Raw genomic sequence first — 24,305 nt, forward strand, 5'->3', positions numbered from 1 at the left:
CCAGCTAGCAGCCGCTAAAGTTGTATTCTGGGAGTAGCATGGAAAATGTGTTGTACAAACCGGAGAATAAATGCGGGATAACTAAACTGGTGATTATGGCAGGGTTAGTGAAGCTAACCAGAGAATAAGTTTTGACACTGGCAGGAATAGTTACAGAATTAGTGATGAAAAGATTGTGTGTTAGAACAAGGAAGGAGAAGAAACGGGGACTCACACAAATTATGGAAGAATATGACGATTACAAATTTATATAAAAATTTTCTACTACTACTTTTCAATCATATGCTTCAGAAGCTCAAGAAGATGAATAAAATGTGAAACTATTTCCTAACATAAAAATTTTTGCTTGTAGTAGGCCTAATAGACATTTGATGTTGGTACTTCATGAATTATATTCCGTTGTGTTATAAAAATGATCATTTGTGCCAAAACAGTCTCGTTTATTTGGTGTGTGTAACAATTGCTGCAATATTAGGCAGGCCTATTCCATTGTATCTAGCAGACAGTGACGAAATACACATAGTAAGATCGAGAAACCACGCCAGTCTTGGGTACAATTTGTATTAACAGCTTTTTTAGTATTAGATGACGACATTTCATTTTTTCATGTAGCGAAACATTGATGAACTGTGATGAAGTAATAGATTCTTTCCCAGAAATTAAAGTATACAGTATAAGGCTGTGGCAAGATTAGAGAGGAAAGAAACCTAGGACTTACGGACTCAAGAAATGTGTAAGAAATGTGTACTGTCTTGCTTGTCTCTTCTCTTTACTTATTTTATGTATCGTATATTTAATTTTATGTCACACAAAACAGCAAGTTATTAGCTAATAGGCAGTAAAGACTGCAAATTTTCTAAAGAGTACTTGTTCTGCCGGTTACAAATAATCGCATCCAGTATTAATTGGGAGATTTCTTTAAAGAGGGGCAGGATGTCAAACTGGCCGACCTGGGAGCAGGACAGACACCACAGGACATTTTAATTTCCACTGGCCTGAATGTAGTTTGATGACACCCATTACAAAATATTACACGTTAGAATTCTACAGAGCGAAATACAGAGACGTGCCATGGAAGAATGCTGTGTGAAGAGGTGTGGCACTGCACTTTGGCACACTTAAGACCAAATAACATGTCTTATGTTCCCTTGAACAAATATGTTTATGTATCAGACTTTTCAGAAAGATGTGTGATACAAAATGAAGATATTTTTGAAAAGTTATTTTTAAAAATTTTTGTTGGCCTATCTCAAATGCTCGAGGGATGGGGAACGCCACTATCTAATATTGCCCCAGTTCAGAAATACCATAGATCCAGACTTCATGCACAGAGCAGTCTGAATTGTAGTGAGGTGGTAGTAGTCTCTATGTGACCCGTGTTCATGTTAAGTGATTTTGCTGTTTCCTCTTCATTTATTGCTCTCACGTCAAATAAAAACAAAATGGACCTCTGGGGCTGGGAGCTATCAAGTGAATTAAAATACATTCACATAATTACAGAAGGCTAAAATACATTATTAGTTTCAGATTTTATTTTGTTTCCTGCTTTCTGACAGTCAAGCGTTAATCGTCTTGCAGAACAATGAAGTTATTTTTGTTGGTTTGTTACAGAAATTTGACTTTTATTAATCTTTTCTGCTGAGGCAGTCAATTTATTTGAAACGAAGTGTTTAATTCCACACTGTTGGCTAGTTTCAACTGTTCATTGCATTTATAGTTCACATTTTTATCTTCTAGCACATATGGCATTATGCCATAATAAAGAACCAAATATCTGGACATACGAATGTGCACTTTAAGTCAAATTACGCATTTTGTATGGTACACAAAATTACCATGCTCTTGGTGTATCCTGTAATGTCTTGTTTCTTTTATGACATAATGTAAGACCTTTTATTGTTTTTCACATATGAACATATGGGCGTCCTGCGTCATTGTAGCGCGGCGGTGCTCTCTGGCAGCTGCTGAAACGAATCTATTTCTAACAGGTCGCGGGAAAATATTCCGAATGGTTGTTTGAAAAGCGTTACCTTCAAAGTAAATTTCCTTTTACGCTAGATGAACTCTGTGCGCGAATGTGCGATGAATTTCTTAAATCACAGAGCATTTGACTCTCATTCAAAAATCAAATCTTTGAGGATGACCATGTAGGATATATTCGAGCTCAGAAGATCAGACACTTATGCTGTCATTAAAAATTTTACTGGCACATTTGTGTGATGTATGTGTAAAGTTTAACATGTGCATAAAAGATCAACATTATGTGTGAAAGCTTTGCTTCTCTTGCAGCTTTTTAATCTTAGAGACCAATATGATACATGAAAGCTTTTCTTTTCTTCTAGCAGCACTATGTATATAAATTTAAACCATTAACTTTTCCTGTTTGTGTGTTCGCACTACCTAACAGTGATGTTGCTATTGGCTGACTACATCACGTGTCCTGTGATATGAATATCCGCTGTCACCGGCTGGCAAGATCGCTCGACAGAGCTACGACTGGCTTACAAAAGTGCATCACAATCTTGATTTCATTCATTCGGAAAATAACATGCGGTGTTTGGTGGAATCCAAATTTATACTTTTGCAATACGAAAATATGCAGTGTACATGTTCCTGCACATCGGACATCTTTCCGAAATGTGTTTTTTTTTCCCCCTGAGTTTTGTTTTCTAAAGTGCTGGGAAATTCTACACCAGTGTATAAAACCACAACCATTGAAAGGATTGATAAGTTTTACAGTTCCAAGGAAAAGTATACTGTTACTTAACATGGAAAAAGAGTATTTTCATCCAGGAGAAAGTGTATTTTTCACAGAGAAATTCAGGATTTTTTTTTTTTCTCGTTCACATATTCACCCTGATCTAAGTTGTTACTTACATCTTATGAAATGATTCCATTTTTTTACTGTGACAGTACTGTTGCTCAAATGTGATTTTAAACTATTGATGCCACCTCTGAGATCTTTGCTAATTTTTTTATTAGTTTCTTTCATTTCTGCTCTCAAACAGTCCAGTTTTGAAACCATTCATGGACCTAATGTATAAAGTGCACTTTTAATGTCACTTCTGGTTTCTTCATGACCTACAGCAACTGTTGTAACCTGTTACAAATTATAAGAGAAAATCCATTGTAATTGACATCATCACATTCCTTTTTCAGTCAATTATATAACCTGTCTGTCTGTTTCTTATTTGATTTCACTTTCGCCGATTATCCATACATGACTTCCTAATTATTGCCCCCCCCCCCCCCACCCCCATCCTACCACCACCGCCACCACCACCGCCGCCGCCGCCACCACCACCACCACCACCACCACCACCACCACCACCGCCGCCACCACCACCACCACCACCAAACGTAAATCCACTCGGAACCCGAGCCAGGCAAATGTCTACAACGAGCAACGACCAGAACGCAGTACGGCCAAGATAGAAACAAAATCCAGAGCGAGTACCAGACTGGCTGGACTAGGGCAGAGCAGGTCCCTATATACGAAACCGGAGGGAGCGGCTATTGGCTTCTGTCTGCACGTGGCTTAGTGGTGGCGCCCTCGCTGCGCGAGAGCTGCTGCATGGAATAGCCGCCACAGAGGCGGAGCCCTCTACGGGCTGACCACTTGGTATAATTTTTCAAGACACCGTCACAAAGGAAGAGCCTGTGGAAAAAATGGTCTAAGTCACATTTTGTTCATTTTTGCAAGAGAGAAAATTTAAGCTTTCAAGATGACAAAAATATACTTAAAATATTCCACTCGAGTGTAACAAATATAATTGATGCCAAATTTGATTGTAGAGGAATTGCATTGGAAAAAATAGTAATTTGAATTATGTGATAAAAAATATGAAACATGCATAGAACGTAAATCTTTGTCACAAAAAGAACGTGGTAAATTGATCACTTTTTGGTAGGCTTTCGTCCCTTTTCTGTGTTGTTTAACTTCGGAAGGTTCTTTTTGTTGGTCTTGTATTGTAGTTTGTTATGTGGTAGATTGGAAGAGAAATTGTGTGTGTCTTAATCACAAAACAGTTTGCATATTTTTTGTAAGATACTGGCAGGAGCTCTAGAAATATAGTTCTAGAATTATTATTTGCAAAACAGTCTTGTTTTACCATACATAAAGTATTTATTAAAAAACACTTATCATTACATGCCTGATGAAGCCATAAGAATTCGTCAGGCCCCTATGGTTGATACTCAGGCTGAAAATCTGTATGTTGACTACTAGAATATCCAAATCTGCTGGTGTCTGGGCCGCATTGTCAGCAATCCTGTATTTGAACAGATTATCGTCCTTCACAACCAGAGTTTCTGTGAGTAGTGGTGTCTTGAAAGAAGACTTTGTTTGCAACATGCTTTTGAAAAGGTCTAATCTTGAATTTGTTTTTGACTCCCCTCCTCCCAACTCAGAATATATATAGTTGCTGAACAGTTCAAAGAAAACTTTAGTCTCATTCCCTCTTGTGATTTCAGAAACATTAACAATGAGTTTTGGTAACTCTGTAGTTTTTTTTAATCAAACTAATGTTTTCATCACATTTCATGTAAGTGTGTCCTCTTATTGGAGGTACTGTTTTGACACTGTCTAACCTCTTTATGGTATGAATGACATAGCAAAGGTGTAAAAACAATGCATAATTCTTATTCTACCACTTATATGTAACTTTTCTTGTGTTTCACTTGGCAACTGTATAGTGCGATTTGAAAAGCAGAATCAGCAAGTTACTAGTTAACACTAGCATCTTTAGGCTTCACTTTCATGTGCAAATAATTGTTCCAGTTGATCCCAAGTCAACAATTGTGCATTTGTCAGAAAATGGCAAAATGGGGAAAATTTCCACAGGTACACTAAATGGGTCTGATTGCTGTTGCAGAAGCAATGAAAAAAAGCAATAATAACAATGTAGTTACTGATTACAGTGCCACTAAAGCAGACTTATTAAACATGGTTTTCCAAAACTCCTTCACCAAATAAGGCACAGTATATATTAAACATGGTTTTCCAAAACTCTGCGGTCCTCTGGTTTGGAGCCGAGTGGAATGCTTAAACCAGAGGCTCAGACGATTCTGTGGAGATCTGGGGTGCATATTTCTCCACCTCTGATATTGGGTGGAGAAATTTAGGGTCCTCCTGAATAGGTCAGGCGTGCACTACACGCAGGAAGCGGTTACAAGGGTAGCAGAGTGCGTGTGTAGTGCACAAGTGGGTTTTTTAGGGTAGAGAATTCCCTCCCTAGGCCCGACAAGACGCCTCCTGAGACACGACAAGGTAGTAGTAGGCAAAACGCAACAGGGAATAACAATATTAATGTGCTAATAGTAAACTGCAGGAGTGTCTATAAAAATGCCTCAGAACTGCTCTCATTAATAAACGGTCACAACGCCCACATAGTACTAGGGACAAAAAGTTGGCTGAAACCAGATGTAAACAGTAATGAAATTCTAAATTCAGATTGGAATGTATACCACAGAGACAGGCTGGACAGTGAAGGGGGAGGCATGCTTATAGCGATAAAAAGTAGAATAGTATCGAAGGAAATTGACGGAGATCCGAAATATGAAATAATTTGGGTGAAGGTCACGGTTAAAGCAGGCTCAAACATGGTAATTGGATGTCTCTATAGGCCTCCTGGCTCAGCAGCTGTTGTTGCAGAGCACCTGAAGGAAAATTTGGAAAATATTTTGAGTAAATTTCCCGACAATGTTATAGTTCTGGCTGGAGATTTTAATTTCTCGGATATAGACTGGGAGAGACAATGTTTATAACAGGTGGCAGGGACAAAGAATCCAGTGAAACCTTTTTAAGTGCATTATCTCAAAACTACCTTGAGCAGTTAAACAGAGAACCAACTCGTGGCGATAACATATTAGACCTTTTGGTGACAAACAGACCCGAACTGTTTGAAACAGTTAATGCAGGAGAGGGAATAAGCGATCATAAAGAGGTTACTGCATCGATGATTTCAGCCGTAAATAGAAATATTAAAAAAGGTAGGAAGATTTTTCTGTTTAGCAAAAGTGACACAAAGCAGATTTCAGAGTACTTGACAGCTCAACATAAATGTTTTGTCTCAAGATACAGATAGTGTTGAGGATCAGTGGACAAAGTTCAAAACCATCATACAATATGCATTAGATGAGTATGTGCCAAGCAAGATTGTAAGAGATGGAAAAGAGCCACTGTGGTACAACAACCGAATTAGAAAACTGCTGCGGAAGCAAAGAGAACTTCACAGCAAACATAAACATAGCCAAAGCATTGCAGTCAAACAAAAATTACGCGAAGTGAAATGTAATGTGAGGAGGGCTATGCGAGAGGCGTTCAATGAATTCGAAAGTAAATTTCTACGCACTGACTTGGCAGAAAATCCTAAGAAATATTGGTCTTATGTCAAAGCGGTAGGTGGATCAAACCAAAATGTCCAAACACTTTGTGACCAAAATGGTACTGAAACAGAGGATGACAGACTAAAGGCCGAAATACTAAATGTCTTTTTCCAAAGCTGTTTCACATAGGAAGACTGCACTGTAGTTCCTTCTCTAGATTGTCGCGTAGATGACAGAATGGTAGATATCAAAATAGACGACAGAGGGATAGAGAAACAATTAAAATCGCTCAAAAGAGGAAAGGCTGCTGGACCTTATGGGATACCAGTTCGATTTTACACACAGTACGCGAAGGAACTTGCCCCTTCTTGCAGCGGTGTACCGTAGGTCTCTAGAAGAGTGTTGCATTCCAAAGGATAGGAAAAGGGCACATGTCATCCCCGTTTTTAAGAAGAGACGTCAAACAGATGTGCAGAACTATAGACCTATATCTCTAATGTCGATCAGTTGTAGAATTTTGGAACACATATTATGTTCAAGTATAATGACTTCTCTGGAGACTAGAAATCTACTCTGTAGGAATCAGCATGGGTTTCGAAAAAGACGATCGTGTGAAACCCAGCTCGCACTATTCGTCTACGAGACTCAGAGGGCCATAGACACGGGTTCCGAGGTACACTCCTGGAAACTGAAATAAGAACACCGTGAATTCATTGTCCCAGGAAGGGGAAACTTTATTGACACATTCCTGGGGTCAGATACATCACATGATCACACTGACAGAACCACAGGCACATAGACACAGGCAACAGAACATGCACAATGTCGACACTAGTACAGTGTATACCCACCTTTCGCAGCAATGCAGGCTGCTATTCTCCCATGGAGACGATCGTAGAGATGCTGGATGTAGTCCTGTGGAACGGCTTGCCATGCCATTTCCACCTGGCGCCTCAGTTGGACCAGCGTTCGTGCTGGACGTGCAGACCGCGTGAGACGACGCTTCATCCAGTCCCAAACATGCTCAATGGGGGACAGATCCGAAGATCTTGCTGGCCAGGATAGTTGACTTACACCTTCTAGAACACGTTGGGTGGCACGGGATACGTGCGGACGTGCATTGTCCTGTTGGAACAGCAAGTTCCCTTGCCGGTCTAGGAATGGTAGAATGATGGGTTCGATGACGGTTTGGATGTACAGTGCACTATTCAGTGTCCCCTCGACAATCACCAGAGGTGTACGGACAGTGTAGGAGATCGCTCCCCACACCATGATGCCGGGTGTTGGCCCTGTGTGCCTCGGTCGTATGCAGTCCTGATTGTGGCGCTCACCTGCACGGCGCCAAACACGCATACGACCATCATTGGCACCAAGGCAGAAGCGACTCTCATCGCTGAAGACGACATGTCTCCATTCGTCCCTCCATTCACGCCTGTCGCGACACCACTGGAGGCGGGCTGCACAATGTTGGGGCGTGAGCGGAAGAAGGCCTATCGGTGTGCGGGACCGTAGCCCAGCTTCATGGAGACGGTTGCGAATGGTCCTCGCCGATACCCCAGGAGCAACAGTGTCCCTAATTTGCTGGGAAGTGGCGGTGCGGTCCCCTACGGCACTGCGTAGGATCCTACGGTCTTGGCGTGCGTCCGTGCGTCGCTGCAGTCCGGTCCCAGGTCGACGGGCACGTGCACCTTCCGCCGACCACTGGCGACAACATCAATGTACTGTGGAGACCTCACGCCCCATGTGTTGAGCAATTCGGCGGTACTTCCACCCGGCCTCCCGCATGCCCACTATACGCCCTCGCTCAAAGTCCGTCAAATGCACATACGGTTCATGTCCACGCTGTTGCGGCATGCTACCAGTGTTACAGACTGCGATGGAGCTCCGTATGCCGCGGCAAACTTGCTGACACTGACGGCGGCGGTGCACAAATGCTGCGCAGCTAGCGCCATTCGACGGCCAACACTGTGGTTCCTGGTGTGTCTGCTGTGCCGTGCGTGTGATCATTGCTTGTACAGCCCTCTCGCAGTGTCCGGAGCAAGTATGGTGGATCTGACACACCGGTTTCAATGTGTTCTTTTTTCCATTTCCAGGAGTGTAGATGCCGTGTTTCTTGACTTCTGCAAGGCATTAGATACAGTTCCCCACAGTCGTTTAATGAACAAAGTAAGAGCATATGAACTATCAGACCAATTGTGTGATTGGATTGAAGAGTTCCTAGATAACAGAATGCAGCATGTCGTTCTCAATGGAGAGAAGTCTTCCGAAGTAAGAGTCATATCAGTTGTGCCACAGGGAAGTGTCGTTGGGCTGTTGCTATTCACAATATACATAAATGACCTTGTGGATAACATTGGAAGTTTACTGAGGCTTTTTGCGGATGATGCTGTGGTATATCGAGAGGTTGTAACAATGGAAAATTGTACTGAAATGCAGAAGGATCTGCAACAAATTGACGCATGGTGCAGGGAATGGCAATTGAATCTCAATATAGACAAGTGTAATGTGCTGCAAATACATAAAAAGAAAGATCCTTTATCATTCAGTTACAATAGATAAGGTCAGCAACTGGAAGCAGTTAATTCCATAAATTATCTGAGAGTAGGCATTAGGAGTGATTTAAAATGGAATGATCATATAAAGTTGATCATCCGTAAAGCAGATGCCAGACTGAGATTCATTGGAAGAATCCTAAGGAAATGCAATCTGAAAACAAAGGAAGTAGGTTGCAGTACGCTTGTTCGCCCACTGCTTGAGTATTGCTCACCAGTGTGGGATCCATACCAGATCGGGTTGATAGAAGAGAGAGAGAAGATCCAATGGAGATCAACGCGCTTCGTTACAGTATCATTTAGTAATCGTGAAAGCGTTACGAAGATGATTGATAAACTCCAGTGGAAGACTTTGCAGGAGAGAGACTCAGTAGCTCGGTACGGGCTTTTGTTGAAGTTTCGAGAACATACCTACACCGAGGAATCAAGCAGTATATTGCTCCCTCCTATGTATATCTCGTGAGAGACCATGAGGATAAAACCAGAGAGATTAGAGCCCACACAGAGGCGTACCGACAATCTTTATTTCCACGAACAATACGAGACTGGAATAGAAGGGAGAACTGATAGAGGTACTCAGGGTACCCTCCGCCACACACCGTCAGGTGGCTTGCGGAGTATGGATGTTGATGTAGATGTAGAATGTTACAAATGGTTATGTCAAGTGTTTTCATTGTGCAGTCATCGATTTTTTCCATGTTTGTCGCAAATGAGTCAAAAACACATACAGGCTTTACCCCATTTGTTGTTGTTGTTGTTGTTGTTGTTGTTGTGGTCTTGAGTCCTGAGACTGGTTTGATGCAGCTCTCCATGCTACTCTATCCTGTGCAAGCTTCTTCATCTCCCAGTACCTACTGCAACCTACATCCTTCTGAATCTGCTTAGTGTATTCATCTCTTGGTCTCCCTCTACGATTTTTACCCTCCACGCTACCCTCCAATACTAAATTGGTGATCCCTTGATGCCTCAGAACATGTCCTACCAAACAATCCCTCCTTCTGGTCAAGTTGTGCCACAAATGTCTCTTCTCCCCAACCCTGTTCAATACTTCCTCATTAGTTATGTGATCTACCCATCTAATCTTCAGCATTCTTCTGTAGCACCACATTTTGAAAGCTTCTATTCTCTTCTTGTCCAAACTATTTATCGTCCATGTTTCACTTCCATACATGGCTACACTCCATACAAATACTTTCAGAAACGACTTCCTGACACTTAAATTTATGCTCGATGTTAACAAATTTCTCTTCTTCAGAAACGCTTTCCTTGCCATTGCCAGTCTACATTTTATATCCTCTCTACTTCGACCATCATCAGTTATTTTGCTCCCCAAATAGCAAAACTCCTTTACTACTGTAAGTGTCTCATTTCCTAATCTAATTCCCTCAGCATCACCCAACTTAATTCGACTACATTCCATTATCCTCGTTTTGCTTTTGTTGATGTTCATCTTATATCCTCCTTTCAAGAAACTGTCCATTCCGTTCAACTGCTCTTCCAAGTCCTTTGCTGACTCTGACAGAATTACGATGTCATCGGCAAACCTCAAAGTTTTTATTTCCTCTTCATGAATTTTAAGACCTACTCCAAATTTTTCTTTTGTTTCCTTCACTGCTTGCTCAATATACAGATTGAATAACATTGGGGAGAGACTACAACCCTGTCTCACTCCCTTCCCAACCACTGCTTCCCTTTCATGTCCCTCAACTCTTATAACTGCCATCTGGTTTCTGTACAAATTTTAAATAGCCTTTCGCTCCCTGTATTTTACCCCTGCCACCTTTAGAATTTGAAAGAGAGTATTACCCCATTTATGAGGGTGAAATGATGCAATTTTTGTTTTAGCTAAATTATAAACTTCTCTGTAATTAATAATCACACAGAGCAGGAATCTGGATAGATTATAGGTAACAACTCAATCTTTGACTTCAGTTCAAAATAATGGAAAAATCTAGTTCTCACTGACCACAGGATTAGAAAAACTGAAAACTGTGGGCCTGTACCCCCCACCTATCCTACTGATTTATTTTCCACTACCTTTTTACTTTCTTGCCTTGCATTTTGCTTTTTTAAATAAAATGTAACAGCCCTTGGTTTGTGAACCTGTTTCTTCATACTAAGAACTTTACAGATAAATGTAACTTCTAACTTTTATTTTTCAGAGATATTTTGTAAGAGCTTTACATTTGAACCTTTTAATTCTCCTTGAAATTTGTGATAGATTGAGGAGGTATTTGTAACCGGGTACACAAATGAGATATTACAGTACTGTTCATAAATGGTTATACAGTCTGCAGTCTGTGATTTGTTGTTCTATGTAAAGCAAGGAAGGCCTTTTATCAAACTCATAATATCATTTCTTTTCAATCTTACAGTGTATGGGAAAGATCAATCTCTGGCATTCAAATTGTCATGCTTAGACCTTCTACCAGCAATTAATGTCACAGAAATTAAACTGGGTAAATTAGTCATCCACATTCTTGATAAGCTGTTCTTCTTTGTGTTGTTTGGTTGTTTGAAACACTGAAAGAATGAGCATTTGCAGTCTCTTCCTAACTAGTGAAATATTGCTGTAAGGTCACTACAAACATTACTAATTCTGCCACAACTTTTTCTCTTTTTATCTGATAAAGAGGTGGCTTCTCACCTTCGTCTTCTGGTAATCCATATATTTTAAAGACCCTAAGAGGACCACACAACTATCAGACTTCAAATTAAAAAGTATAACTATAAGAAAACAAAACAGAGTAAGAAAATCAACCGATCACATTTTTAGTCACAAGCCATCTTATTTAACAGGCGTAATGTAAACAGTGGAAGCAAATGCATGACTTGGCATGACTTTCCATGAGAAGATTGAGTTAAAACGTTTACTCATTCAAATGACTTTGCAAGAAACTGCAAATTTCGAAAACAAAAAACTACAGTGATTCACTTTTAGTTTACACACATACCTCTGTTACTTATCTGCTCTGTAATACAGTAAATGCTACCTTTCTTGTGTAGTGACATTCAGCTGATAAGTTAATAAGCAACTAATATTGCTGCACTCTAGATGTGAGTGCTCTAACTTAAATTTCTCGTATTTTCTACAGGTGGATACAACAAATAAATGAACTTGGAGAAAAGTATGCATGGGTCCAGGTTTTTGAAAATAAGGGTTCTATTATGGGTTGTTCAAATCCACACCCTCATTGCCAGATTTGGGCATCATCCTTTTTACCAAATGAGGCAAGGATAAAGGATATGCACCAAAGAAAATACTACGAAAAATTTGGGAACCTAATGTTACTGGATTACCTCAAAAAGGAACTTCAAAAGCAGGTTGGTTCATATTAAGATTGCACGTATCAGAAATGTTGATTTCGTGAGTTGTAAGTTTACCATTAATTCTGAATTTATTTAGAAGCTAAGAATATTATCATGGAGTTTTTTAATTTGAGCAAAAGTAAACATCTGATTAATGGACACTGATAATGTTGACCCTCATTTTTCAACTTTCTAAAAGTTCAGATACAACCTCCTTATCTTGTTCCAAACAACAAAAGACTCAAATGAGCAAAGCAGCCCCCTGTGACGAGTTCTGAAATGTTCACAAATGTATTTATGTGCTGGATGATGCAATACATGGATCTACTTGGTTCCACTGTGTTAATGCTGGACTAGTTGCAACAGAATATAGTTTTATTTAATAGGAACCTTTGATGATGTATATGAAACTGTCTTTCATACAACATTAGTTTATAAAGTAATTTGCTTTGTTTCCTTATTTTGTAACCGGACATGTTGTCTTCCATGAATGATTTTTTTCAAAATTATTGTTTCAAACTACTCTCCAACAAGTAAGTAGAAAGCATTTTATTGTACAGTCTGAGCAGTAAAACCTACAGTAAAGGGTATCTAACATTGGTGATTCAAAAAGCTTCCAGTTTTTGGCAAAAAACACGGATTCTTACTTCAAGAGCTGACTACATCATCAGTAAGTTATTAAAGGTATATGGCAAATAGACCCATTTACAGGAACATTTAACTAGAAGCGTAGACAAGGAAAACTGAAAAAAGAGATAGTTTTGTTGAAATGATGGACCATTTATTTGTCATAGGTTATTGAAATGCTTTGTAAGAGATGAAAAAAAGTGAATAAGAATTTCCTAAAGCTTCAATGCAAAAAAAAGTTCACCCAGTCTCTGTGGATAAAAAACTAAAATGTAAGGAAGAAAGATCACCAAGGTACTTAAGAAAAAAGTTGGATGTCATTTTCCCCACTCATCAGGTTGGTGGATCAAAAGCAGTGATGTTGGTGATGACAGTAGAGCTTGTCAGTCATTGTTCAGTAAAGATCAGTAACAGCATTAACTGCAGCAGCAGTGATAGTTTGAGCAATTCGAGATACTTTGTACATCTTTACTGTAATTTGCTAAAGTTGTTTTTAGATGCAAGATCAGTTATAGAAATGAATTTTCCGTTTTATTGGTTGCTGCAGAAGCTTTTGATCATGGTACTCAAAACCAGATGGCAAATTGTGCTTTCAAGAGCCCCAGAAAAAAAAGAAAAATAGAGAAGCAAGACTCAGAACTGATTAACAATATTAACATCAAGAACTGCCAAGACGTAGTGTTCCAATGGGATGGAAAACTTCTCCCAGCATGCAGAGGTTGGAAAGGTTGATAGACTAGCAACAATAGTAACTTTTCAAGGCAACCAGCAATTGCTGGGAGACCCTGAAATCCCAGCATGTTCGGAGATGACCAAGCCATGGCTACTTAGCAGTGGATAAGTGAGATATAACTGACAAAATTTGGGCACTTTGTTTTGATTAGGGGAAGAGTAACATATGTCAATGAAATATTGGTGGGGCTAATCCATAAAACTTGCTTAATTGTGACCTGTTGTACCGTCTGAGTCCTCAGATTTTTAAGTTTTGGGTAGCTGTTTCAGTTCACTAATAGTGCTGCTTCTTATGTAGACATATGACTCGATAAGAAGTTTTACATGACTGCTAGCAATTAAGTACCTTATGCCGTAGCGCTAACTGTGTAAGAACTTAATGTTTCTATTATAATACATTCTGTCAGATTATTGTCACTTAGATTAAAATTTGTTAGAGAAATATGATAAATAATAATAATATTAATAATAATGATGATGATGATGATGATAATAAACAACTTAAGTGATTGTGTTATCATTTTTCAAATTTTTAAAAGCTGTGGAGTACTGTGTTCTTCAGTGGATAATATGTTTGGAATATACAGTGGAAATCCACTTTCACACTTTTTCAGGGGACTTAGATTGATGTAAATTGTGGGCAAATGCAAATGATGGGAATTTACATATTAAGCATATACTTTATAAATCATCAGTAAGCCATTTTACTAGCTGTATTGGCCTGTAATATGAAACACTTGGTTTTACATAAGTTTGATATTTCACGAACACATTGGTGGTTTCAACTATTCCACTATAAAAATCAGGACTGCAGTTCATTTAATGTACTTCTGATGAGTTTTTTCTAAGCTGTTTCCTTCTTCATAAATATATTCAAAAGTTTTGATGACATCTGCAGCAGAAATATATTTCTTTACGATATTTGCTGCTGTATTTAGTAAAACCTTACCAGAAGTCCAAAAGTAAGTATGTTGCGTACACACACATGACACTAAACTGCAGACAGGAGATGTGTATGTGTTACCTCAAATCATAATACTTGCTACACCGTATGCTAAAAATATTTTTTAAGAAAAATATGCAATATATAGGGCAGCAGTTGGCAAGGTGTGATGATGTTCATTGATTACATAAGATGGTGGAACCAACTAAACTAGGGTTCCATAAACAACATTATGATGTGACATGTATGAAGATTCTTGGTAGCCTAATGAATTGTAATTCTATAGGACATGATATAGAGTGGAATGTGCAGTTAAATTTTAGTTGTGCTCTTGGATCTCAAACTGACACACACACTTAAGAAATATGGACCACGACCCATGAAAAGTGTGTGACAATCATGATAGTAAAAATTGATATTTCTTTCTTAACTCACAGCAATTTAAGCTGTGCTGTTAGCTCCAAAACTAACCACAATCTCGGAAAATGTACACTGCTTGCTAATCTCTTATAATCCTGATGGGCTGCATCAGTCATCTCATTGAGACTTTGCCTCTGACATGTTGATGTGTCGGCTTCTACTATAATGTCAGTACAACAGTATTTAGTACATCGTTAAAATGACTTTCATTATTACAAGGAATCATAAACCTTCTACTCTGCTTCTGATACAATGCAAGTATAATACTGTCCTGGTTGAGAACTGAATCCACAACACAATATACCCCTGGGAGTAAACACTGTCCAATGTGATTGGTCTGACACTGACATGACTAGCACCACTTGACTTCGGCGGCTATTATACATATATACTGCTGAATAACTTCCAGTGGGCAACTCCAAATGGAAGCTCCCACTGAAGAACTGAAATTCAGCTGATTCACAGAGCTGTGAGGAGTTAAATAGCTGTGTGGACAGATATACTGACTCTGCACTACTGACTGATATTTGAGTGATATTTCGCTTGCACTTCATTGGCTTGTCAAGTGGCATGATACCACAATTCTGTCTGATTGATTGTACATGATAGACACACACAAAGTAGTGACATCTGTTGAAGACTGCCGAACTGCTGCCTTACTGGCTACACCTTGACATGTAGGCCATCCAGTCACCACCCATGACTGAAGGGCAGACTAGACCAGCAGTTGTGCCTTGGGTCACAGTGGTCTCCATACAATTCATAGTTATTACATTTTTTATGACATAATTTTCTAACAAATTCCAAGCAGTTTATACATTTTCTGCAAGAGGTGCTACATTTGTGATGGTCAGAAACTAGTTTGTACCTTATCTGGAAGAAACGCTAATGTACCGCACTAAGATATGAAAATTTGTTGCTCAAATAGTGAAATGCTTCCCCAGTTTTGTCAGTGGCCTTAATAAAGTTTTGCATTCGGCCCAATTTTACATGAAGAGCAGGGAGAATTAAGTTCTTGTAGTCAACAAGTGCTTCGTGCATAACATTGTGAGATCCTGGTTCAGGTGATTCACGCTTAGGCCCATCTTTCTTTTTATAATGGAGTGCTATCCCAGAGGTACAGGAAGCAACAGAATTTGGTGTAGCCATGTTGTAGCTCAAGTAATATGCCTACAAGTTTCATATCCCCAGAAAGCTGCCATTTAAACTCATCATAGTTCAACTGCAGTAACAAATGTTTTATGTTATCATATGTTTTTTTCATGTAAGGTGCATACCCAGTCAGAATCGATGGTGACACATTGGTATCATGCAGTAGCCCACACCTGAGACGTGGTTTGGAGAAATTGATGAACAACCTCCACTGATCACTTTTGTATTCAGTGCCCATAGCTGCCATTAGTCCCCGTACATTAAAAAATGCAAAGTTCTTTTCATAAAATGTAAACTTTCATTGCCAGAAATGTCACGATTAATAAAATGTTGTGGGCTATTATGCCGTGGTCAAATGGACTTCACATTAAAACCCAACGTTTTGTCCCCATCTGCAGACAACATTTTCAAGGGCAATTGTAGCTTCTTTGAACGTCCAATCCACATTCTGGTTCACTACTGACTGCAGCAAAATTCTGCTTCCTCATGCTTCTGCGCAGTGGCATGGTGTCACATGTTTTGAATACCCGAGCACAATTGGCTAGTGCTGACTGCCGTCATCTGCTGTTGTTTTATCACCCCATGGTGGAAGACATCATCTTCAGCACCATAATCCAGATCTCATTCAGTTTCACACCCTCCTCCTCCTCCTCCTGTGGTGTTTCTACAATCTGTATGGTATCTGCTTGTGGTTGTCAGTACTTGAGTCCTGCCAAAATGAATGTGGTGTTCTCCTGGCTGCAAAGCATGTTCCACAACAGTTGATCTATTAATCTTCCCTCTTCTGCAGTTGCCCTTGTGCTCTTCTAGTTGTTTTTTGACTATTTTTTTAGTAGTACTCATGTATAACCCCTACAGCTACATGAAACCGTATAAATTTCTGCTTTTTCCAGCAACTGCCAAGTTCTTGCCACCATCATTACAACCGTATGTGGGCCAGTTGGATTCATATATGAATAATTTGGCACATTTTTATCAGCAAATTAAAAGGCATAGTGGTCAATCTGGAGGACATATTAGTTAGTTTTAAGGTGGTATCGCTATCCACTATGGCTCCACACAGTGAGGTATTGCAACAGCTGAATCATATTTTTCCTCTCAGTATTGCAGAACATTTTAAATATTGCCTCACAACCATGTATTTCAAATGGAATGATGAGTTCTATGAACAGATGGGTGGTATCGCTATGGGGAGCCCCTTAAGCCCAGTTAGAATGAATTTATTTGTGGGAAAATTCGAGGAGCATGCATTGGAAAATGTGAACAAGAAATCGACTATTTGGTTCCAGTACATGGATTATACATTTGTTTTGTGCCAGCATGGCAGAGAGAAACGAGGTTGTTTTCACAAATATATCAGTGGGATCAATCTGAAGATTCTGTTTACTATGAAAGAAGAGGAGGCGGAAGATTAAATTTTATTGGTGGGCAAGTTCTCGAGAAAGAAGATGGTAGGTTGTGCCATACAGTTTACTGAAAACCCACACACATAGACCATTACCTGCACCTGGATATGAACCGTCACCCTCAACAAAAGTGAGGCATCATAAAAATATTGGTGGCTGGAGCAAGGAACATCTGAGAACCATAGCTGCTTAATGCAAAATTAAAACATCTCACCAATGCATTGCTCAAAAATGGTTATTTGTTTGCTGAGGTAAAAAGACCATTAAGACCACCACATGGAAATTGTCCCGATGCTCAAGCACCAGTGAAATCAAAAGTTTTACTGCCTGTTATTAAGGTTATAACTGAACACATAGGAAAAATCTTGAAGAAGCAGTACATTGTGGTAATCTACAAACCCATCTGGAAGATACAAGACATTCTAAAATGAGCCAAGGATGCTCACCAACTGCTGGAAAAAGCAAGAATTTATAGGATTCTGTGTAGCTGTGGGGATGTGTATGGGGGCACAATGAAAAGAACAGTATGTGGGTACTATAAAAAGAATGGTCAAAAAACTACTAGAAGAGCACAAGGACAATTGCAGAAGAGGGGAGACAGAAAGATCAGTTGTTGCCGAACATGCTTTGCAGCCAGGAGACCATAACATTCATTTTAATAGGACTCAAGTACTGACAGCCACAAGTGGATACCATGAGAGGCTATCCAGAGAGGCCATAGGTATTGTAAAACACCCGAGGAGGAGGAGGAGGAGGAGGGCATGAAATTGAATGAGATCTGGATTCTGGTGCTGAAGATGATGTCTTCCACCATAGGATGATAGCAACAGCAGATGATGGCTGTCAACAATGGCCAGTTGTGCTCAGGTATTCAAAACAAGTGACATCATGCCACTGCTTGGAAGCACGTGGAAGCGGAATTTTGCTGCAGTCAGTAGCAAGCGAGGGTGTGAGTTGGACATTTAAAGAAGCTATGATCCCTCTTGAAAATATCCTTCGCGGATGGTGATGAAATGATGTGTTTTAATGGGAAATCCATTCCACAATGGCATAATAGCTCAAAAAATTTTGTTAACTGTGAAAGTTTTTTCACTTTCAAAAAAACTGAAGGAATGGGATATGGTGGCTTCGGAATGCAGTCACATTTGCTATCTTACCAAGACAATTTCACTGTTGCAATCTTGATGCCAACAGCTCAGCTATACCTTTCAGCAATTCCAAATCTCTCACTAGATCATTAAGTTCACACAGTCTTATTTTCTAGTTTGTTGTACACTCATTGTTACTCACAAAATCAGGATCTTTCGAAGAACAGGGTTTTGGAAGGTGATGGTACAGCACTACTTTCCTGCTGCCCTCATCACTGTCACTATCAGGTGGGATAGGAACAGGCTGTGTGTCTCTGTGAGGCATGTGTTACATGGCTGATGGTACGTTAGCATATGCCATGAAAGACTTTTTCTTCTCGGAAATACCATGTCTTAATGGAGTTGTCATACAAAAATAACAATCACTCACTGGTGATGGTTCTCAGCAGATCATGAGTATAGCAAAGCCAATGGAAGATTTTTTTAATGATTTAACCATGAATGAAGACTTGAGACACAAGATATGCAACATACATGAGGAACCCAGGGCTTGACCATGTCCTGAGACACAAGATATGCAATATACATGAGGAACCCAGGGCTTGACCATGTCCTCGATGTCATAGCCAAAGTAAAGTATTTATGCCTCCCTAATACACTGAAGCACCAAAGAAACTGGTGTAGGCATGAGTATTCCGGAATTGCTACAGAGTCGCTCCAGGAACACTCTTCTGAGTTTAAACACTTCTGCTGGGCACCAGACTCCCCAGACATGAACCGTATTGAACATATCTGGGATGCCTTGCAAAGTGCTGTTCAGAAGAGGTCTCTACCCCCTCTTGCTCTTATGGATTTATGGACAGCCTTGCAGGATTTATGGTATCAGTTCCTTCTTGCACTAGTTGAGTCCATGCCACATTGTGTTGCTGCACTTCTGCGTGCTCATGGGGCACTATACGATATAAGGCAGATGTACCAGTTTCTTTGACTCTTTAGTGTATATGGCGTTATTGATCTCCTTTGCGATTTAAGTATAGCCCATCTGCAAATGTAGCAGAAATTGTGAGCACTGTTTACGCATTTTTGTGAACTATATTGAATCACAGAAATTACAGTGACTACACACCCTAACTGCACTTCAGTAACTCATTCTTCCAGAACACTAACAGAACGTATCTTGTAACTATGGGTTAAATGAAACATGTTCCACTCCTCCCTTCCTCTTCCCCTTCCCCTTCCCCATACTCTTATTACTATGAGCCTATATAGGCTTCAAAATCCCACTGATGGTAGACAGAGTGATGAAGTTTCAGGCAACAATAGCTGTGTGTATTTTGTCACAAATACACACAGCTATTGTTGCCTGAAACTTCATCACTCTGTCTACCATCAGTGGGATTTTGAAGTGTATATGGGAAGAGACTGACAATGAACACTAATGAAATATAATTACAGGGTGTTTGGGGAGAAAAGGTCCATGTTTTACACAGTGATGGTATAAGTAATTCTGAGCAAAAACTGTTATATGAACATAGGTCCACAAATGCTTCATTAGGGAGGTATGGGTATTGACAGAAACTTTAATTCTGCAAAATTGATGTGCACAACTTGAACATATACGCAATACAACTGGACCATAAAGTGACTTTCTTGAAAACAATGTTACCGAGAATTACAGTTATGTTACACATTTTTACATAATGTTTATTTACTTTGCATTTAGTACATAATGCATTACAACATGCATGTTACATGAATTCAGTTGAAAAAGATGTACCACGTCTTTTACAAATGGCTTTAATGCTTATCATACAGATGTTGTACAGTTCACAGAAGAGGTTCGAATATACCACCATGATTGTCAATGCAGTTTTGCGTTCTAGCCCTAAAATGTGTTGCTTGGTCAGTTGCCTGTGGTTGGTTCCTAATCAATTCAGCAGCGTCCATGATGTGACGAAGCAGGTTCATCTCATGTATTTACCTTCACTTTATGAACCTCCAATTTCATCCAACCCCATAAACAGAAATCCAAAGGTGATCTTGGAGGCCAGTTAATAGTACCGCCACGGCCAATCCAGTGATTAGGGTAGTTGAGGTTGAGATGATTCCTCACATGTAAGGTAACATGTGTAGGGGCACCATCATGTTGAAAGTACATTCCAGTTTACTTGGATAAAGGAATGTCTTCCAATAATTCCACAAACGAATTTTCCAAAAAATGCATGTACCTTTTTTCCTGTCAATTGCTGATTGATAATAAATGGACCTATTGAAAGGTTACTGATCTTGCCGCACCAAACATTTATGGCAAAACAAGCTTGAAAATTGCTACCCACTGAAGTGTGTGTATTTCCTGTGACCATAGATGGTTATTGCATGTATTGTTTATTTCGTGTCGTGAAAACTGGGTTTTCGTCCGCATGTAGTGTTTCTCATACACACATCTGTGGGACATTCATACACAGGGACATTCTTCGTATGCTCGTACTGTGACTTCACTCAACACTTGCAATAATTTCTTCCTGTTCTTGCAAAGTTTGTTGACATGCATGCTCAGATGAAAAATGTCTACTTGGAAGAGAGCCTGTTTCAAGCAAAGTGATAAACACTTTGGTAAACACCCTGCGATCAGGTAATCGTCGAGTCGGAAAGCGCCTGTGCTATTCTTCTCTTGCAGTGGTAGCACTAACGTCACAGAAACCATAAACATACACCATATTGGCATATTTCTCGTTACTCTAGACCTGTGGCATTGTTAGCAGCACTTTTACGCAAACAGTTAACACCATACACTACACAGCTAACCGGTCCATTGCCGGTATACTACACAATGCAGCTTACACCACACAACTGCACAAACAACAGGTCATTGTAATATGTACATCACATGACCATAATACGTGGTAGGCTGCATAGCGTAAACATGGCGTGTACCCATACTTTGTTTGCAAGAAAATCACATCACGTTACGTCCAGTTGTATTGCGTATGTGTTCATGTGTGCACATCAATTTTGCAGAATTAAAATTCCTTTCAATACCCTTTCCTCCCTAATGAAGCATTTGTGGACCTATGTTCATATAACATTTTTTGTTCAGAATTACTTATACTATCACTGTTTAAAATATTGACCTTTCATCCCCAAACACTCTGTGTAATTAAATGCACCTCCCTTTAACTTGGAAACAAGATCTAATTTGGGTTTTTAATTGTTAGTTTCATTATCAGCATAGTCAATATATTTAACACACATTTATTTCATCCCTCTGATATGTTAGTTTGCAAACTGACTATATCAAAATGAAAGCTACTTTACACATTCAGGCAGTTTGATGTTATCCATTATGGATACATGCTCATTATAGTTTTTTATACTTTTATTGTTACTAAGTGTATGTTATGATAGCTCACACAGCATTCTGTTGCACATCCTCTTCACATCATAATTTGGACTTGTACAGTTATGTACTATTGGTCTCATTTACCTATCTGGTTTATGTAGCTTCTTCATTTGTACATGAAACAATGATGATTGTGGATTCATGACATTTATTTTCCTCTTGTACTTATTGTCTTTGAAAAGAAAATTACAGTGTACAATCTTTCGTTTAATATTCTTATGCAAAGTCTGCAGAGGATTTTTCCTAATTTCGCAAATATCAGTATCTTTGGGGAAAAAAATCCACTTCAGAAATGTAATCACTGTTATTAATTAAAATGACAGCATTCCCCTTATCTGTCTTTTTGACAAGAACGGGATTCATTTGTAGTTCACTATTCAAGTCTTTAAAAGTCCTGTTATCGAGAATGCATGTTTGACTTTCCTGTTAACAACTATGGAGTGCCTTGTTAGTTAAAACAGCCCTATCAGCTTGTTTACAATAAGGCAGCTTGCTTACTCCTAAGTGATTTTACTTCAGCAGTGATATTTTTGACTGACTTGATTTTTATTCTGGGCTATATTATGTTGTAAACCTTTCTGTAGTAATGTATCCTTCTTGTGACTGAGCTCCATGTCAGTTAAATTTATTACCCTGTCTGCAAACTTATGTTTATCTGCACTTCACAGCCTGTTCATTTCATAATTTGAGTTGCTTGTAGTTTTCTTAGCTTCCGCTGATGCCTTAAAAATATAAATTTATTCTCGCTCTCACCTTTGTTGCTCAAAATATTAATAAAATGTAAATTGCTTTAAAATATATCATAGAATAATATGGAATTTAACTGCTTCTCTATTGATCAGGTGTTTCACTTTGTATGTATTGCTTACTAATTGCATTCTTCACCCATGTTTCTTGGAATAGTGTTTGATTTGTAATGCTGACATTGACGAGTTCTGCAGTTTCAACTTCATTTAATTACGTTAAACATATCTTATTAGATGTAATCTGCATCACACTTTTCATTTTGTTATGTCTTGACACATATCACACGTTAAGGTCTCAGATTGCCTTACCAGGCACATATTTCATTACTTTGGACATAAAGTCTTGTATTCGGTCTTCGGCCATGTTGGGCTCAATTATATACTGTTTTCTGGGTTGCTAAATTATTTGTAAATTATTTTTATTGTACTCCTTATCACACATTTTGCTTTAACAGCATCATCAGATAGATCTGTGGTACAAAGAACTAACATTAAAATGAATGAAACACAATTTATAAGATAACAGTGTTCAGAGTAATTGTGGTAGTGCATAAGTTGAATTACATACCTTATGGATAAATGGCATGTAGTCATAATATCCAAATGCCAGATTGGCTCTCACTGTGTGGTTCATTACAAAGTAAACATATTCAGTCACCAAGTGACTGAAGTGAATTGCATATATTGAATAGGAGTTCCATATTATTTTAATGTAATACAAATATTCCCACCATAAATAGTGTAAATTTAGCTTGTACATATTACATTGTAGAACATGCTATTATTTTACAGTAAACATTGTTGTCTGAAAATGCTCGCATGACACTACATTTACAGTACAGTTTTTAAAAATAACCAAAACTGCAATTAATACTTGTGCACTAGAAAACATATTACTGCTTATTAATTAAATAAAGCATGAGTTATGGTGTTACATATAGAGAGGAAAAAGGGAACTTGATTTTGAAGTCGGGAGAGGAAAGGCACCCTTTCTATGACATCCTGAATAGAGGACATGACCCATGCATAAAATCTTCAGCATTCTTCTGCAGCACCACATTTCAAAAGCTTCTATTCTCTTCTTGTCCGAACTGCTTTTTGTCCACATTGGAATTCCATATAACTCCAGTTGCCCAGACATTGAAAAAATGAACTTTTGTTTCACATATGAGATAGTTTGCTGCCTTGTAAAATTGAAAGACTCTAGGGATGTATTTCTTTGGATGAAACACAAAATGACTGCAGCCACTGTAAATGTCAGAAAAAAATATTAGAAATGATAGGGAATATAAAAACTGACAGTATTTTTGGATTATTAGATAGGATTAGATTAGTTTTTTGTTCCATAGATCGTTACGGAGAAGATCCTCGTGGATGTGGAACATGTCCTTTTTTTTAAAATCTGAAATAACAATACTAGTAGTATGAATATATATATATATATATATATATATATATATATATATATATTGTTTGTTTCTACTAGAAAATTCATTAATGGAGTAGAAGCAGTTGGCCACTAGTAAGTCTTTCAGGCTCCTTTTTAACTGATCTTTATTGGTAACTAATTTTTTTATGTTTGCTAGCAAATTATTGAAGATGA

General features: G+C 38.8%; 1 protein-coding gene across 1 annotated transcript in view; it reads left to right on the forward strand.

Annotated features, from left to right (window-relative positions):
* LOC126299071 (probable galactose-1-phosphate uridylyltransferase) overlaps positions 1-24,305 on the forward strand; it is a 185,655-nt gene that overhangs the window by 116,903 nt on the left and 44,447 nt on the right. The window contains exon 5 of the mRNA XM_049990740.1: positions 11,975-12,203. Coding sequence (XP_049846697.1) covers positions 11,975-12,203 — 229 coding nt within the window. The remainder of the gene's footprint in view (positions 1-11,974; positions 12,204-24,305) is intronic.

The sequence above is a fragment of the Schistocerca gregaria genome, chromosome X (genome assembly GCF_023897955.1).
Source record: "Schistocerca gregaria isolate iqSchGreg1 chromosome X, iqSchGreg1.2, whole genome shotgun sequence".
In the NCBI taxonomy this organism is placed as follows: domain Eukaryota; kingdom Metazoa; phylum Arthropoda; class Insecta; order Orthoptera; family Acrididae; genus Schistocerca; species Schistocerca gregaria.